The sequence below is a fragment of the Castor canadensis genome, chromosome 2 (genome assembly GCF_047511655.1).
Source record: "Castor canadensis chromosome 2, mCasCan1.hap1v2, whole genome shotgun sequence".
Taxonomy (NCBI): Eukaryota; Metazoa; Chordata; class Mammalia; order Rodentia; family Castoridae; genus Castor; species Castor canadensis.
Genome location: NC_133387.1, coordinates 133990634 through 134009716, shown reverse-complemented (window position 1 = coordinate 134009716; position 19083 = coordinate 133990634). Strand labels below are relative to the sequence as shown.

The window sequence follows — 19083 nt, the reverse complement described above, 5'->3', positions numbered from 1 at the left end:
GGGTTCTAGTGTTCAGGAATCCTAGCACAAAGAACTGACATTTATTAGCAATTCAGGGAAGATGGTATCTGAGTTATGTTGTGTAAGCAGACAGTAAAATATAGGAAACACCAGTTTAAAAGCAATGCCTCAGGATCTGAAATGATTTGAGAAGACTGATATATGTCAAAAATGAGATTATCTTTCGTATAACAATGTATAATTTTGTGAAAAAAGCACTGATCAGAGTAGCAATAGATGTAAATTCTGGTTCCATATGTCTTGTGTGTAAGTCAATCTGCCTCTGTTTCCCTTTCTGTAAATCAGAACAATGTTTATACCTAATTTGCCTCTCAGGGATACCATGTTAATAAAAATTATGTCCATAAAGTGCCTAGTGTTTCGGTGTTTAAAATATATGTAAAATACTACATGTTATTAACTTGATCATATGATGATCAAATTGATGTTAGGAAAAGAACTCTCTACCTGCTTTTTTTGGCTTCCTGTTGAAGTTACTGGAAGTATGCCTGTCTGAATCTTTATGTTCTAGGCAGAGGAACAAATTACAACATAGTAAAAGAGAAGTGTGAATGAAAATCCTTATTATCTGAATCCATATCCACAATCCATTGGGACATATGGTAACTGGGCATGGAAATAAATTCTTATTTTAAAATATCCAGGATCAACCCTCCAACTTCCAGATAAGGATGTTCAAAAGGAATAAGGCAAGAGCAAACTCTTACCAGGTGAAGACCTAGTTCATCACAAAATTATCTCCCAAACCACTAAATGATGCCCCACCTGCCACTCTCATGGAAAGAAGCAAAAAAGAACAGTCTTCAGACATATTAAGAAAGAGAAACCAAAACCACTATTGGGGGAGCAAGAAGGTCTAGGCACTACTAGACCTTTTGGCAGTACTAGGGTTTGAACTTGGCCTCCTGCTTGACAGGCAAGCACTTTAACCACACCTCCATCCCTTTTTGCTTTAATTACTTTTCAGATAGGGCTCAAGTTTTTGCCTAGAACACCTGAACAACAATCCTTGTACCTTCGGTCTCCCATATAGCTGGGATGACAGGTGCATGCTACCACACCTGGCTTTTGGTTGATCTGGGGGGTCTTGCTAACTTTTTACTGGGGCTGGCCTCAAACTGATCTCCCAATCTCTGTCTCCCACATAGCTGGGATTATGGGTGAGCCACTGTCCTCATCTCCATTAACCTTTTAATGTCCATAAAGCCTTTGTGGAAAGAAGGGTCATGTGCAGAAAAGGAAGCCCAAAATACACAAGGTAGTAGATGCCACACACAGTCATATATCCTTGTCACTTGTTTCCTTAGTGCTATTACTATTTAATATTTTCCCCATACTATCATTCTTCCTTTTATTTGCTTATTGTCTGTATTGCAGTCATTTCTCTTTCATTGTAATCCAAGTATTGAAGCTGAGTCTTGTCAACTTTGTATCACTGCTTCATAGTGACCAGGTAGGGAAGGGAAGATGAGGTACAGTGTAAAGATGGCTCAGTCATCTCCTCATTATTCAATTTAAAATGAAAACTTTACTCTGGTACACTCAAATAGCTAACTCATGGCATAAAGGATATTCTATGAAACCATGGTGCTTAAAGTAATGTGTTTAATATATATGGTGCATATAATTTATTATAATTTATTTTATAATAGATGGTAGAAGCTCAAATTCCTCCTTTCCTAGCACATCACCATGTGGCTCTTTCAGAAATAAATCTTTGGAACTGGAAGTCAGATTAAATAAAGGATAGAAACAGAAGCCTCTAGAATCTCAGAGCCCAAAAGGGTCTGGCCAGCACAGCTCCACTATGATCAAAATAAACGGAGCCAGGCATAGTCCTGTGTCCCTGTAGTTCCAGTTACTCAGGAGACTGAGGCAAGAGGATCACTTGAGCCCAGGAATGTATATGGAATATAATTTTAAATAAATACTGCATATTTATTTATGGAATCAAGGGGGATTCAGTTCAATTTGTATAACTCAGTAGATAAGGAAGCAATTTTAAAGTCGTCTACAAAGAGTGCAATCCTCAAATTACATTAGCAGAATTCAAATGATAAATATTTTTTATATATGCCCTAAACACAGTTCAGAAGCTAAGATACATTCACCTCATACTATACAGTGAAGTCTATATTCTAATAACTCATTAGACTATGGGCCACCAAGTACCTGAAAGTTTTTAGTCTAAAACAAATTTCTGGTTACCTAAAGTTGGCATTTGAGAATTTCGAACAGATAAGGAAGCAACTTGAGACTCAAGTTCCGGCGAGCTTAGTGGTCTTTTTTGTTTAATTTAGGTCTTTAGAGACAGGGTCTCACTATGCAGCCCAGGCTGGCCTATAACTCAAGATCCTTCTGCCTCAGGCTCCTGAGTAGTGTGCTGAGATTAGAGTTGTGCCACCATGGAAGTCTCTTATCCTAGCCTTTGTATCAGCCTTTTTTTATTTTATTTTTTTGCCATGCTAGGGATTGAACCTAGGGCCTCGCACATGCAAGGCAAGTGCTTTATCACTGGGCTACATCTCAAAAATTGTTTTTTTAGACAGTCTTGCTATGTAGCTCACAATTTGAGATCCTTCTGCTTCCGCTTCCTGGAATTACAGCCTCACATGTCATTTCTACTGTGAAAACTACTTCACAATAAAGGTAATTAATAAATTAAAATTATTCACCCCACTTGTTTTTGTATGCATATTAAAAATTGGACTATAATTGTTTATAATCACATTTTTTCACTGAATATATTACATATACTTTTATGTCATTAAATTTTGTTTTATAACATTTTAGGCTGTAAAACATCCATGTTTTATTAATAAAACATAATTGTTTTTACTATGAGTGGATGGGCATGGAGAATAATATAAGGTTACATAAAGTTATAAACATTTAAGAATTTCAAAAAACTAAGAGCTTCCCTCTACCCTGTCCCTTAAAAGACAGACAGATACAAAACTTATTAGAAACCCTTAGGAACTGAAATTAGGGATGTCATCAGACTTTTTTCCTGTAATACAAATAATGCAAAAAATAGACATTCTGAGGAGCAAAGTGATCCAAGCACACCTTGGTATCTAATAAGTTCTTTTTTTTTTTCCCTTACCATTCAAAACATATTTTACTTTGTCCCTTGTCTTCAGCTAAAGTAGCCATGGTATGTGTGTGAGTTTATATAAACCTGTGCTGGTGGTCTACCTTACAGGGGTGGAGTTATAGGAGATGCAAAGAACTCTAGTAACCACAATTTTGCCACTACTAGAAGAATCTTTTGGAATGAGGAATAAGTGAGTACTGGGGTAGAAATCCTGGAAGCTTCTACAAAGAAAAAAAGTGAAGTAATAGAAGCTGTTTTAAAAATGGAACTCCAGCTAGTCCTAGCTACTTGGGTGGCTGAGATTGGGAGGATCGAGATCAAGGCCACCCCTGGCAAACAGTTTTCGAGACTCCCATCTACAAAATAACCTGACCAAAATGGACTGGAGGTGTGAGGCAAGAGGTAGAACGTCTGCTTTGCAAGCATGAAGCCCTGAGTTCAAACTTCAGTTCCATCTCTTTTTATTCCTAAATTGGAGCAATGACTTCAATCCCTTTCAAGTATTGACAAAGGCCATCATGAGAAGGGCTGAGACAGATTCCAGCAGATAGCTTTAATCAGTCATTAGGGTCATCCAAAGTAAATTAACCCTGACTACTGAGCATTCACACAAATCCACAGTGTGCAATGTGACCTGTCATCAATGGTATTGGGAAATAATAGTCAAAGTTAAAGCAAGTGAAGGGAGTCAGATTAAACAACAAAAGCTAGAAGGCTCAAAGGTCTTGACAACAATCTGTTTTTCCCTTTTTCTTTACCTTAGACCAGTATTTCCAACACTTTTCCTGATAAGAAAATTTTATGATCACGCCTAAGTTAAAAAAAAAAAAGACCAAATAAAAACAAAAAATGAAAAATAAAACCACTGGTAGAATGGGGAATTCAGTTAGCAACAACACTCTAGTTCTTTCCAGTAAGCAGATGGAGGTAAGTCACAAAAGAGCTCAGAGCCTACTATTGAGTATATGCTGTATTTACGGAGCACCTGCCATGTGTAAAGTGCTGGTGACAGAGCCCACATACTTGGCTGCTGTACAAGGAAGTGTAGACAGTTTACTCAGATCTGCTGCAACATATACTCAAGAATTTCACTTTACCAAAGCTTAAAAGTGCAACACGTTGGGCTTCAGGTGATTCCACTTCTTCCTCAGTTCAGCTCTGGTGCTGTCAGAAGCAAAGATGTAGTCAATGGATTCGTAAGACAAATCCCACACCTGAGACTGAGTCAAATTAAATGTCTCGGCTGCCAGCTGATACTCTTGAGAAAGGTAGGTCGCAAAAACACCCTTATCATCAGTCTGCCAAGATAAAAAAGAACATCTCAAAATGAACATGGATAAACTTTTTTAAAATTTACAATCTATTTCTCTATTTACCTTGCTTCTTTCAAGAGTCTAAACTGGGGCCTATAAATGCATCTATGCATATCTATAACTAAAGAGACTTGTTTATACTTAAAAAAGCATATACCAGGGCGTTTCATCCCTGCCTATATATTAAAACCACTACAGAGCTTTTAAGATATCTCCATGCCCAGAACTCATCCCAGATGGAATAAAACAGAATCCCATGGGATGGGTGCTGGGCATTAGTAAAATTTTTTTTTTCCTTTTAGGTTCCCTCCAATATTGTCCAGGACCTCTTCCCATAGAAATGAACCACAGTCACCCTGGCCCTTTGCTGCTCTCTCATGTCCCAGTCCTCTCTAACCCATCTTCTAGGGCACTAACCCCAACACCCAAAGCTAGGTAGTAAAATGTCAGACCCAATTCAATGCAGCAGCTAAAAAGGAACAAAAATCTTACACAGATCACAGAAGGATGGGCAATGCTGTACCAGAATCCAAAGTGATGCTGGTCATAAGATGGAACTGTCTGACTTTTGATGTTTGAGGTCAAACAGAGTTCTATATGAAAGAAAATACGAAGTCATTCAGTGTTCACCAAGTAGACTCATGAGAAATCTTTCCAAACTATACTGATTTGTTGTAGTTTCATTGTTTTATAAAAGTGATCTTTCTTTATGTGCGATGTACAAATTTGTAGCTCAATTAATATAGCTGTACAGGAAGTATGTGCTATAACTATGGCAGCAACTGTGCCAGGCAAAGAATTAGTCCTCTCCTCACAGCCACGTGCTTCCCTTTCTTTTACCAAAACAGAGAGGAAAGAATAATGTTACAAGACTCGTGATGAACAAGGCAGGGGATTGTTATGATAGAGGAGAAGAGTTTTCAAAGGGCTACAGTGATTCCTACTGGTCTTACAAGGAGGGCCAAAACAAAGATAAGAAAACTAGCACTGCTTGAGAGCTTCAGCACCATAAAGACCTAGCTTCTCTCATGGCTTCTAAGAAAACCCCTAACACCTTTATCCAACTACCATCCATTCACTGCCTGCTGCTTCTAGATAAGTCCATTTGAAGAACAACTGTTCCTACTAACAAATTCCTTCCTTGAAACACTGTACTTGGCTCCTCAGTTAGAGGAAAATACTTCACTGACTTGAGTGATAGCATTTGCTCACTTGGTAAGATGGCCTCACGCAAGGTCAGTCAGTCTAAGTGATGCTTCCTCACTCTGCTGGGAGCAGAGTTGGGACACAACATCAAGTAAGATCACTATGCAAGAGGTTCCCATTCTCTCTACTATTGTGGATGTTTAAAAATCTTGGTATAAAACCTCAGTTATTACGAATTTTTTAAAATTCTAAATAGTTGAAATATAAACCCACACAAATGTTTTTATAAATTAGTAAACTTTCAAATTCAGCAAAATGGGTTCAAACTCAGTAAAATGGTTTATAGTTTATAGCTAATGACTTCTTTTTCTCTTTAGAAGGTTCTTTCCAAGCTGGGGGGCGTAGCTCAGTGGTATAGTGCTTGTCTTCCATGCACAAGGTCCAGGATTTAATCCTCAGCACCAACGCCCCCCAAAACAAAACAAATACCTTCCCTAATCACTAAAGGAAAGTGGTTATTTGATCATTACATCACCCTGCCTGTTTAATTTTCTTCATAGACCTTACCAATGGTATTTTCTTCCTTATTTGTTTAGTCTTCCTACAGTTAGAATATGAATTCCTGGAGACAGAAATGTCTACTTTTTTATTGCTCTCTTCCCAGCAGTCATAACAATGAACACAACAAAGCAGACCCTCCATAAACACATTCACAATAAGTGTGTAATGGTCAGTGGATATGTAAAAATATTATTTTGAATTTTCCATAATTTTTTTTGAGATAGGGTCTTGCCTGTAGTCCAGGCTGGCCTTGATCCCAAGATCCTCCTGCCTCAGCCTCCTCAGCACGTGGGATTACAAGACTCTGACACTTGTCTACAATTCTTAATTTTTAAATGTTATAGATTTTTATAACATGTTAATATCAATAAAGTCATTTTCAAAATTCTAGATGACCCTTATTCCTTCCAAAAGGCTTACTGAGTTTTAAGTATGGGGACTGTAGCAGTGAACAAGACAGACAGACACCGTAGTCTCATGGAACCTATATTCTAATGGGAGCTAAAACTTTCATTGCCTAAGCAAGGTTCAGAAAACACAAACACCATGCATCTTTTAATTTCTAAATGATATTTGTAATTTTAGAACAGTACTTTTCCACATAAGGTTTACAACCTGGGCACTGGGGAAGAAGAGCCAGAGGGTTGTCTGGGAGACCTAAAACCCTAAGCCTTACCCAGTGGTATCCGGTGATGCCTCACAAAATCCACCAGATCCAGGGATTCTCCCTCAGAAGAATTGAGAAATGTTCCATGCCCAATTCTGTCAGGAAGCAGATCCAGGAGCATCTGTGTCTCTTTTTTCTGATTTGGAATCTTCAGAAAAGAGAGACAGGGGATCAATAACCTCTTAGTGATTTTTCTTTAAAGTATTTTTTTCTACAGCAGGTACTCTGTGCCTTTGAATAGTAAATGCAAACATTTTTCAAAAGCTAAACTTGTCCAACCTTCTTCATCTTTTTTTAAGGGGCAGGAGAGGGTTGCTGGGATTAAACTCAAGAGCCTCACACATGCTAAGCACAAGCTTTACCGCTGAGCTAAACCCCACCCCTTCCACCTTTTAACTTCTCATGCATTCCCCAATATTCTTCTAGATTCATTTCAATAATAATAAAATCTTATTAAAGCCTACTTTGTGTCTTTTAACATCAATTCTTTAAGGTTTCACAACAACCTTAAAAAAGTATTAACATGAAGAAATTAAAGATCTGTAAAATTAATTTTCAAGAAACAAACCCCCATAACTTTATGTGTATGTGTGTTCTAAAATATTCATATACTTTAGAAAAAGGTCTGGAAAAATGAAAACACAGGAAGCAGAACTGAAATCAGAAGGGGACTTTCCATTTTAAATTATTTTTTCCTTTCTGTATTATACTTCCCTACACTTGAGGTACATAATACTTGCAAGTTAAAAATATAAAGTATTTTGAAAAAAATTACCCAAAGTCAGGGAGCTAGCAGGCTGGAAGAACCATCTCCTTCTGACTCTAGGACCCAGGTACTTCTTACATAGTGTGCTCATGTTTTATTTTAACTAGGCTAGCTACAGACATACCACCATCACCTTGAAAATGTCCAGCTGCACTTTTTATCTGCTAGACAGTCAGAAGGGTAAATGATCAAAATATTTTGAAATCAAATGTTTTCTATTCAATGGATCAAACAAGAAAAGCAATAGAAACTAAGGTATATAGCAGGTTCTGATGCTGGACAGAGGCAAGAGACCACTGGTCACAGCAACACCTCCTTTTACAATGTGCTCACTCATGGCTTCTATTGTACCATCTAGGTCAGCTGGAGAGAGAATCCTGTGAGTGAAAGGTCTTTTTGGTCAAAGTGTGGAAACATGGATTCTAGATTTTAAGTTCTGCCATTAGATTACTGCCCTTCTGCAGCAGACATGAAGACACAAGTACTGGAAAAAGGTTTTAATTTTTCCTCAAAGTTATAAAATGACTCAACCTTTATATATTGCCCCATTTAATACAATAACCCTATGAAGTAAGTACAGTACGTATTATTTCCTATACTTAAGAGATGAGCAGCTAAAAGTACTAAGAAAGTAAATCCATCTGAATGTAGAGAAAAGTGCAGTAGTGTCCCCAGTACACATAAGAAAACGACTGCTTCCAGACATTATATGTACGCTGTCTATCACGGTCTCATGCTGCCAGAGGGCTGGGGGCCAATGAGGAGCACTTTCTATGCTTCCTATGAAGATGATGGGCTAACTTCCCTTACTGTCAGCACATAGGATACCTTTAGGTCCCTTCTGCTACAAAGACAGGTGGGATGAGCTGGTGCCTTTATCACAGTCAGCTTGCCAATGACAAAGCTGATGGAAATCCATGCAATTTTTCTAGCAAGATGTCATGAAGTTATTTTCAATGACGCAGTGGGAGTGAATCAATAACCACTTCCAGAAACCACAGAAAGTTAAAAACAGTAACTTGCTTTAGTCATGCTTATCATTTTAATTTACATTTAAGAATATTTCTACTTTCCATTTTTAAAAATGTTTTCCAGGCCAAGTTTATTTCTAATTATTCACTCTATAATTTTCTATTGTAATCTGCCCTCTCCAGCCTAAGGCAATACTATTTACCTCTGAAAGATGCAATGCCAACTTCAGACCTGACTTTTTAGCTTCCAAAAGAGGTTCCAAGAAATCTTTCGCTTGTCCCATCTTGAAGATAAAAGTTAAAATGAAGACGTATGAAAATTCTGGGCAATCTGAGGAATTGTATTCTGCTTCAATAAACAAAGGAATAACACAATGGCAGAAAATAATGTCTGACTGATTCACTGGCACATTTTGCTTATAGAGCACCTACAGTGTGCTGGACACTTTGGGGAACACAAAGCTGACAAAAGCATAGTCCCTGCCTGTGAGAATGTTAGGTCTAGTATCAGTGAGCCTGAGGTCATCAACTAAGCTAGGTATGGAGGGACACCTAAATAACTAGTGCTAAAGAAAACTCACTTGATTCAGGAGCCCTTTGTGATTACTTAAAAATATTGAATGGTTGGATCAAAACAAGAGCAGAATAGTCCAGGTTAGACAAAGCCACCAGAAGAAACTCCACAGGACACTCATTCAGCGATTTTCAATCAGCAATGATTCACTACCACCACCCCTCCCCACCACCCTACTCTGGGGACATATGGCACTGTCTGGAGACAATTTTGGTTGTTGCCCTGGGAGGGTGCTGCTGGCATCTATTGAGTAGAGGCCAAGAATGCTGCTAAATCTCCTACAGTGCACAGGGCAGCCCCACAACAAAGAATTGTCTGGCCCCAATGTCAAGACTAATGCTTGAATCTTTTACTCCAGAAATTCAGGTCAAGGCCAGGCATGATGCCTCACGTTTATTAATCCCAGCTACTTGGGAAGAGGAGACTGGGAGGATGGCAGTTCGAGGCCAGCCTCAGCAAAATGTTAAAGAGGCTTCATCACAATCAATAAGTTGCATGTGATAGTGCGTGCTTGCTATCCCAGCTATTCAGGAGGCATAAATGGGAGGATCAAGGTGCAGACTGGTTCAGGTAAATGTGACAGCCTATTTAAAAAATAAGCAGCTGGGTGCTGCTGGCTCATGCCTGCAATCCTAGCTACTTAGGAAGCTGAGATCAGGAGGATCACGATTCAAGGCTAGATCAGACAAATAGTCCACAAGATCCTTTCTTCAAAACAACCAAAGCAAAATGGACTGGAGGTGTGGCTCAAGCAGTAGAGTGCCTGCTCTGCAAGTGTGAAGTCCTGAGCAGAAACCCAAGTCCCACAAAAAAAATAAATAAATAAAAGGGCTGTGAGGAGGGTGAGTCAAGTAGTAGAGCACTTGCCTCACAAGGCCCTGGGCACAAACTTCAGTACTGCAAAAAAGAAAACAAAATAAAACAAACAAACAAACAAAAAACCAAGCAGCTCAGGCTGATTTCAAACCTAGGGGTTCTATGAAACCCCTAGTAACCTAAGACATGTACTCACTGTATGTAATCAATTGACGTCTCTCCGTGTATACAGACTGTTACTAGTTGTGCATTATCGTTAAAGGAATGGAGAAAATGATCAGACGCTCAAGACAATCTTTTTTCTTCCCCTTAGGGTATTTAATTCTTTCACAGAACCCTTGAGAAAGTTACTCTATACGTTCTGCTCATCCAGGGCTTCATCTACGCAGTGTCTGCTGAATCCTCTGTGGGATGCAGGATGCTCCAAGCTAACCCTTAACCCACTGACTGGTTCTAACTTTAAGAAATGAAATATATTTAAAAGAAGTAACTCACAGTAGGGTCTCCACTGAGGTCAAGGCCAAGTACTGTATCCTTAGTAGAAAGGAAGAACTCTTCAGCAAGTTTAACAGTCTCCTTGGCTGCTGAAGGGCCACCTCTTCTATCAATTGCCATCAAATACCTGGTAACAATGAGATGAAAGACAACTCTGAGTATGGCTAGAGAGGGAATGGCAGGCTATATGTAATATAGTTTACAAGCAAAGGTACAGTCTGAGTCTACACAACATGACATTTTACTCTGTCAGACAGAATGAGACATGAATTTCTAAATAGCATCAAATATCTAGCCAGTATCCAAATTTCCAACTATCTCACATTCTGTTGTTTATGTATTTGTTTTTTACAGTTTGATTCAGGGTCCAAATATGGTCCACATCTCCAACACATAATGTATCTCTTAAGTCCCTTCAAAAGTTTATAGCCACTCACTCCTCGTACCCCATCCCACCCCTCTTTTCTTGCAACTTATTTGTTGAATTAGGTTGATTGTCCTACAAAGCTTCCCACAGTCAGGATTCTGTTGATTGTACCTCTGTGTTTACATGTTCTCTTGGCTCTTGTGTTTTCTATAAATTGATAATTGGATCTAGTCTAGAGGCTTAATTAGATTAGATTAAATTTTTCAGCAAGAATAAATAGGTGTTGGTATGTTCTCAGGAGGTTTAAATTCATTATTTCATTACAGGATTATAAAATTCATTATGTTATAATTCTAAAGTATATCAAATAGAAATTCATTCTTCATTTATTAGCTGGAATGCTACAGAACTCAAATACCCAAAGAACCCCTATTAATATTGTGTGATTTTTCTTTGGCATTTATTACTTTGGTTATTCATTCAAAAAAGAATTCCTTCAGCATTTGTTTATTTATTTTCAAATTTTGGACCAACTATAACAGAAATATGTAGGGTTTTTGCACTCAATTTCCTGTGCAATTAATGTCAGAAAATAATATAAAATCATATGAACATGCCGTAACAGAATTGCTCTGATTGCTGTGTTCTATTTTTTTGTTATGAATTCTACTATAATAAAAAGACATATGCATAAATCAACCTATTTCCTTAGAATCCATTTCTAGAAAAGAATTTACTGGGTTGGAGAGAAAAAGTTTAAAAAATCTTGATATACACTACTCTTTAGAGAGGTTTCATTAATTACAAACGGTATGTTTCACACCATCAGTGTGTAACTTCACAAACACTGGGTTTTATTGTATGTTTTTTTCTGTGGTTCTGGGGATTGAACCCAGGGCTTTGTGCATTCTAGGCAGTGCTCTACCACTGAGCTACATCCTCAGTCCTACAAATACTGGTCATCTTTTCCCTCAAAGCATTTTTATTAGCATGCATTAGTTGTACAGGGGATTCACTGTGATATTTCTGAATATGTTCCCATAGTACATTGGTTAGGTTTGTCCCCACCATCTCTCTCATCCCCAACACTTGTAATTTTAAACTACTGAAACGACATGGTAACATCTCCTTTTATAGCTATCTGATTAATGAGATGAAATATTTTTCTATGTTTACTGACCATTTGTATGTCTTCTTTTCTGTATTTTATTCTTGTCTTCTACTTATTTTTTTAGATTCTTATAGCCTGAAATGATACAGCTGCTTCCTTGCTTGCTTCAATTAAGGCCTTGCAGAGCACTTATTATGTGCCAAAGTACTATGTGTTCAAAGTACTTGAGATGCAGTGGTGAACTGAAGACAAGGTCTATTACCTCTCTGAACTTACACTCTAGTGAGTGGATATGTATACTCAAACAACATAAGGTAATTCTTTATCTTTCTGGGTGTGGTGGTGCATGCCTGTAAACCCAGACTGGAAGAACCGCAGCTCAAGGCCAGCCTGGGCAAAAAGTTGGCAAGGCCCCATCTCAACAAAGAAACCAGGTGTAGTGGTTCCTACCTGAAATCCTAGCTATGCAGGAGACATAGGTAGAAGGATTACAGTCCAAGGCCAATCCAGGGAAAAGCACAAGACCCTATCTGAAAAATAACTAAAAGCAAAAGTGCTAGAGGTATGGCTCAAATGATAAACTACTTGCTTAGCAAGCATGAGGCTCTAGAGCTCAAACCCTAGTACCACCGCCCCCCCCCCACAAAATTCCTTTAACTTGTTATAAACAAATGCCACAAAGGCACCAGATGGGTGATTGGAGGATTTGGAGGCAGGGCACATGTTAGACAAAGCAGTCAAAGAGGGCACCTCTGAGGAAGTCAGCTGTGCAAGGATTTGGTGGACTGCAGAAGGGGAAGGAAGTAGGAGGTGCTGAGGTGAGCCAATCTTGGCCTATCTTAGGAACAGAGAGGAGGCAGTGCACAGTAGGTGAGGCATGGTCTTGATGAGCTGTTGAAGCAAGGGAGGCAGCCAGGTCTGTGGGATCACGTGGCATTATAAGAAGTCCATACTCCACTTGAGCAAAAATACTAAGAATTTTATTATCAGGTGGATAAATTAAGATTTATATTCTTATCTTAAACAACAAGGTTATTGATTCTATTTTTTCCAATATAGGTAGAAATCAGTTAATAGTTGATTTTAAAAATTCATTACACCTAGGGCTGGGGGCATAGTTTAAGGGGTAGAACACCTATCTAAAAAGTGCAAGGCCCTGAGTTCAAACTCAACATGGCCAAAAACAAAACTCTATTACACCTGTGATCAGAACAGTAAAATTTTACATTCTAGTTTTTAAAATGGTAACTATCAAGGTACAATCTTCTTACCTAACATCAATGTCTAAATTTTCTTCTTTGGACTGTTTTATACCTTCAAGTATGGATTCCACATAAGTCTTTTTAGTCATTCCTGGAAAGAACACATAGGAAACATACATAAAGACATGACCAATTATTTCTCCCCTCAACTTCAGCAGCTGTATATAAACAATTATACTTTCACTTTATGTAACTGCAATGGGGCATGGTTAAAGATAAGGGAAAACATCCCTCAGGGAAACATTTTAGTAAATGATAATTGTACTTTTAACAAAATTGAAAAAAAAAAGTGAAATGAAGAAAAACCCAAAATGACAAACGTCATCTGTGAATTATTTCTAGACTCCACACATAAAAAATTATTCTCACAAATGGCTATGAAAAATTTAAATGTTCTTTCCAATAAAATAAGAACAAACTTTTTTACAGCCTTCCCTTTAAAAAAAATAAAAAAGATAACTCTTTTTCTCCTAAGGCGATTTTCTTTTAACTTGGGTTCCTTTCCCTCAGTCCTGTTCAGGCTGTTTTACCCAGGGCATGAGATGTTCTCCCAAGTCTGAGTGCTCAGGCCCTCTTCTGGGGGCTCTGCAAGAGAGCTCTTTAGAACAGTTGCCTCCAAAATACCCTTTACCCTGATGATAAAATATTTGCTTTTGATAGAAAACCTCTAGTAAAACACAGAAAACCAAGAATAACCTATAATCCCACCACCCATAAATAGCTACCTCTTTGTTTTTGTAAGTACACATATATACATTTTGAATAGATGAGAAGCTGCTAGCTATACATGGACCCTGTTCAGTAAACACTGCATTGAGTATTTCCACACGCCATGAAATTTTGCAAATGCTTTTCATGGTTGCCTAGTATTCCATTAGCCTATATTTATTTAATCATTTCTCTACTGCTGTATACTCAGGTTAATAGCCAACTTTTTACAAATGGCCAATAAATATATCTTTAGCCATAAAGGAAATGAAAATCAGAACCCTGAGATTCTAACTCCAGTCAGAATGGCAATCACCAAAACAAACAAGGAGGTCTGGTGGAGTAGCTCAAGTGGTAAGAGTGCCTGGCTAGCAAGCATGAGGCCCTGAATTCAAATCCCAGTGCCGCAAAAAAAAATCATCAAACAAGAAAACAAAAAAGGGACCAGGTTGCCACTGGTGACTCATGGCTGTAATCCTAGCTACTTAGGAATCTGAGATCATCACAATTATGGCCCAGGCAAGCAATTCATGAGACCCATCTCCAAAATAAACAGAGAAAAATGGACTGGAGGTGTGGCTAAAGCAGTACAGTGCCTGCTTTGCAAGTGCAAAGTCCTGAGTTCAAATCCTAGCCCCCCCCCAAAAACCCAAAGGCATGGCTCAAGTGGTAGAGCGACTACCGACTAAACAAGGGGTCCCCTGAGGCCAATAGGAAAAGGGGACCAGGAACTCTAGAAAAGGTGAGATCAAAAAGAATTAACCTAGAAGGCAACACACATGCACAGGAAATTAATGTGAGTAAACTCCCTGTATAGTATCCTATCTCAACCAGCAAAAACCCTTGTTCCTTCCTATTATGGCTTATACTCTCTCTACAACAAAATTAGAAATAAGGGCAAAATAGTTTCTGCTGGGTATTGAGGGGGTGGGGGGAGAGGGAGGGGGTGGAGTGGGTGGTAAGGGAGGGGGTGGGGGCAGGGGGGAGAAATGACCCAAGCCTTGTATGCACATATGAATAATAAAATCAAAAAAAAGAAAAAAAACAAGGGGTCCTGAGTTCAATCCCCAGTGTGAAAGAAAGAAAAGAGAGAAAGAAGAGAATACAACAACAAATGTGGGCAAGGATGCAGAGATGGGATTGGGGAACCCTTATACATTGTTGCAGGGAAGGTGAATTAGTGCAGCCACTATGGAAATCAGTAGGATGATTCCTCAAAAAGCTAAAAATACAACTATCATACTATCACATAACCCTGCTATACAATTTCTGGGATGCATCTGAAGGAATGTTAAGTTTGCATACAATACAGCTATTGGCACACCCACGTTTATAGCATCACTACTCACAACAGTCAAACTAAAGAATCAGCCTGTGGGTCCATCAACTGATGAATGGATAAAGAAAATGTGGCAGGTAGATAGCTAGGTAAATAAATAGATATTATATATATGTTATAATACCATATATACATGCATATATTTATATATACTGAAGTAGTACATAAAGAATGATATAATGTCTTTTGCAGGAAATGAATGGAATTGGAAATTATGTTAAGTGAAATAAGCCAGACTGAGAAAGACAAATACCACATGTTCTCTATCATATGCAGAATGAAGACCTAAAAAAAAATTAGTGGCACAAGTGTAAAATAGGAGTACTGCTTGTGGGGGTGGGGGAACTAATGAGAGGAAGAAGGGTGAAAGGAGAGGATGAAAGGGGGGTGAACATGATCAAAGTTCTTCATAAGCATATGAGAAAACAGAATAACGAGGAGATTCCAAGATGGCAACTAGAGGGAGGAAGCAGAAAGTGTGCTCCTCAGCAACTAAGAGATAGCATAGATAAATGGGACCTCATAAAGCTAAAAAGCTTCTGTTCATCAAAAGAAATGGTCTCTAAACTGAAGAGAACACCCACAGAGTGGGAGAAAATATTTGCCACCTATACATCAGACAAAGGACTGATAACCAGAATATATAGGGAACTCAAAAAACTAAATTCTCCCAAAACTAATGAACCAATACAGAAATGGGCAAGTGAACTAAGCAGAACTTTCTCAAAAGAAGAAATTCAAATGGCCAAAAAACACATGAAAAAATGCTCACCATCTCTAGCAATAAAGGAAATGCAAATTAAAACCACACTAAGATTCCACCTCACCCCCATTAGAATAGCCATCGTTGGCAAGGATGTGGGGAAAAAGGAACCCTCTTACACTGTTGGTAGTGTAAACTAGTACAACCACTCTGGAAAAAAATTTGGAGGCTACTTAAAAAGCTAGACATCGATCTACCATTTGATCCAGCAATACCACTCTTGGGGATATACCCAAAAGACTGTGACACAAGTTACTCCAGAGGCACCTGCACACCCATGTTTATTGCAGCACTATTCACAATAGCCAAGTTATGGAAACAGCCAAGATGCCCCAGCACTGACGAATGGATTAAGAAAATGTGGTATCTATACACAATGGAATTTTATGCAGCCATGAAGAAGAACGAAATGTTATCATTTGCTGGTAAATGGATGGAATTGGAGAACATCATTCTGAGTGAGGTTAGCCTGGCCCAAAAGACCAAAAATCGTATGTTCTCCCTCATATGTGGACATTAGATCAAGGGCAAACACAACAAGGGGACTGGACTTTGAGCACATGATAAAACTGAGAGCACACAAGGGAGGGGTGAGGATAGGTAAGACACCTAAAAAATTAGCTAGTATTTGTTGCCCTTAATGCAGAGAAACTAAAGCAGATACCTTAAAAGCAACTGAGGCCAATAGGAAAAGGAGACCAGGAACTAGAGAAAAAGTGAGATCAAAAAGAATTAACCTAGAAGGCAACACACACGCACAGGAAATTAATATGAGTCAACTCCTGTATAGCTATCCTTATCTCAACTAGCAAAAACCCTTGTCCCTTCCTATTATGGCCTATACTCTCTCTACAACAAAATTAGAAATAAGGGCAAAATAGTTTCTGCTGGGTATTGAGGGGGTGGGGGAGAGAGGAAGGGGGTGGAGTGGGTGGTAAGGGAGGGGGTGGGGTCAGGGGGGAGAAATGACCCAAGCCTTGAATGCACATATGAATAATAATAATAAAAAAGTGTGTTCCTAAAGTAAAATCATTGAGAGACACTGGAGAGACATCTTACAGGAAAAACCACTGAGAAGAGGCAAAACTCCAACTCCTCCACACCCCCAGCCCACGTGTAGCATCCCCACTCCACGTTAAATGGAGAAACCAGGAAGGCTCCCACGACGCCAGACGCCAGCTCCTACCCGCTGGAGAGACGCAGACCACCAGGTGAGCTAAGTGGTACGCGGTACTCCCACGAACAACCCTGGGCCAGATCAGCATAGCCCCCTAGACAGACTGACCCCCACCCAGGGGAAAAAAGAGAAAGAAAACAAACTGAATAAACAAAAACAACAAAAGACACACAGCAAAGAGGGCGGGGTGCCCTGAGCACTGAAGGGGGGAGGGGCAATCCCTCACGGAACTGCAAATAAACAAGCTGGCCAGAGAAGGCAGGAGCAGCGGCCCCCACCCAGCAACCTTGGAGCAGGAAAGCTTGTAAAAGTGGCTGTGTGAGGAAAACTCTACTGGAGAGGTGGGAAGGGACACTTCCCATGTGAACTGTAAATAAACAAGTCCGCTGGAGAAAGCCAGTGCAGTTCACCTCCCCCAATGTGCTTGGAGAGGGGAAAACTTGTAACATTGGCGGGGGCACCCAGGAGAATTCTAAATAAACAAAGCCTGCCGGGAGCCAGGTGAGTGTTAAGCTCACTCCTGAGATCTGCATAAATAACGCCTCCAGCAACAGCAGGCTGACAGCAGCGGGCAGTTGAGCTGCAGCCTCAGATAGCTTATCACAGAACTGTCTCCAGACCCTTTTTTTTTTTCTTTTTTCTTTTTCTATTCCTTTGATGAGACAACAACTGAACTACAAATGAATGCTGAAAGACTTACTGAAACTGTATTGAATTTGAACTTGGGATATTTTCTTGTTTTGTTTTTTTTTGTTTGTTTTGGTTTTTTGCTTTTTTTCCCCTTTGATGAGACAACAACAGAACTACTTCTGAGACACCATCTCCAGGATTGGAGGCTGAGGGACTAACACCAAAATTATTAAGACTGAAACTTTATTGCATTTGAATTTGGGGATTTTTGTTTAATCCTCTGTCTCTCTAATGCCTGTTTAGCTTACTGTTGATTAGTACACTATCTCTCCGTTTATTGTTTGTTTTGTTTTGTTTTTACTTGTTTGTTTGTTTTTCCCTTTTTCTTTACCTTCTTTGCTTTCCATGTCCTCTCACCCTTCGATTCAATATATCACCATTGTTATTATTACAAGCTAGAAAATACGTAATTGCACACAGTACACAGACTAACAATAGCAAGGGCAATGATGGGATGATGGAAATAAGAGGGAAACCAGTCACCCCAGCAATAAATTAGTACAGGAACCAGAGGGAAATGAAGAAAACAGATACCCAGATCCAGACTCCAACAATGCGAAGATAAACTATGCCAAAGAAACCAATGAAGCCCACAAGACCAACCTGAAAGAAGAAATCCTGCAAGTAATCAATGAGAATTTCATAGAGATGATACTGGATATGGTCAACCAAAATGTACAGGAGACACTCAAGAAATTCCAAGACAACAAAAAATGAGAATTTGAGAAAGCATAAGAACAAATAAAAGAAACTATAGAAGCACTGTATAAACACCAAAGTGAGTCTTCAGTCCTGGCTGTGAAGGTCCTGTGAGCTGGTGGGAGGGACATCTTATTTTGAAGGACTGGAGAATAGCCCTTTAAAACCCTCTGAAAGGAATTCCAAGAAGGTGGCTAGAGGGAGGAAGCAGAAAGTGTGCTTCCTAAAGTAAAATCTTGGAGAGACACTGGAGATACACCTTACAGGAAAAATCACCGAGAAGAGGCAAAACTTTGACTCCTCCACACCCAAGGCCATGCATAGCATCCCCACTCCACGTTAAACGGAGAAACCAAGAAGGCCAATCCAGCAGAATAGAATAAACAAAAGACAGAATCTCAGAATTTGATGATGAAATGGTAATTAAAGGAAAAACCAAAGAACTATTAGTTAAACAACTCAAGACCTGTGAAAGAAAATGTAAGAACTCATTGACTCCATCAAAACACCAAACCTGAGAATCATGGGCATTGAAGGAGG

General features: G+C 39.1%; 1 protein-coding gene across 9 annotated transcripts in view; it reads right to left on the bottom strand.

Annotated features, from left to right (window-relative positions):
- Positions 1 to 446: 446 nt before the first annotated feature.
- Positions 447 to 19083, bottom strand: part of Mapda (N6-Methyl-AMP deaminase) — a 31219-nt gene continuing 12582 nt past the window's right edge. For 8 of the 9 annotated variants that reach the window (XM_074065825.1, XM_074065826.1, XM_074065829.1 and 5 more), the window contains 6 exons: positions 13177 to 13258; positions 10428 to 10554; positions 8746 to 8826; positions 6815 to 6953; positions 4924 to 5024; positions 447 to 4416 (listed from right to left, as the gene is read on the bottom strand). In XM_074065825.1, the coding sequence (XP_073921926.1) occupies positions 4222 to 4416; positions 4924 to 5024; positions 6815 to 6953; positions 8746 to 8826; positions 10428 to 10554; positions 13177 to 13258 (725 nt within the window). In that variant the 3' untranslated portion in view covers positions 447 to 4221. Of the gene's footprint in view, positions 4417 to 4923; positions 5025 to 6814; positions 6954 to 8745; positions 8827 to 10427; positions 10555 to 12355; positions 12572 to 13176; positions 13259 to 19083 lie in introns of those variants that run through there. The other variant, XM_074065833.1, reaches the window with a different exon arrangement.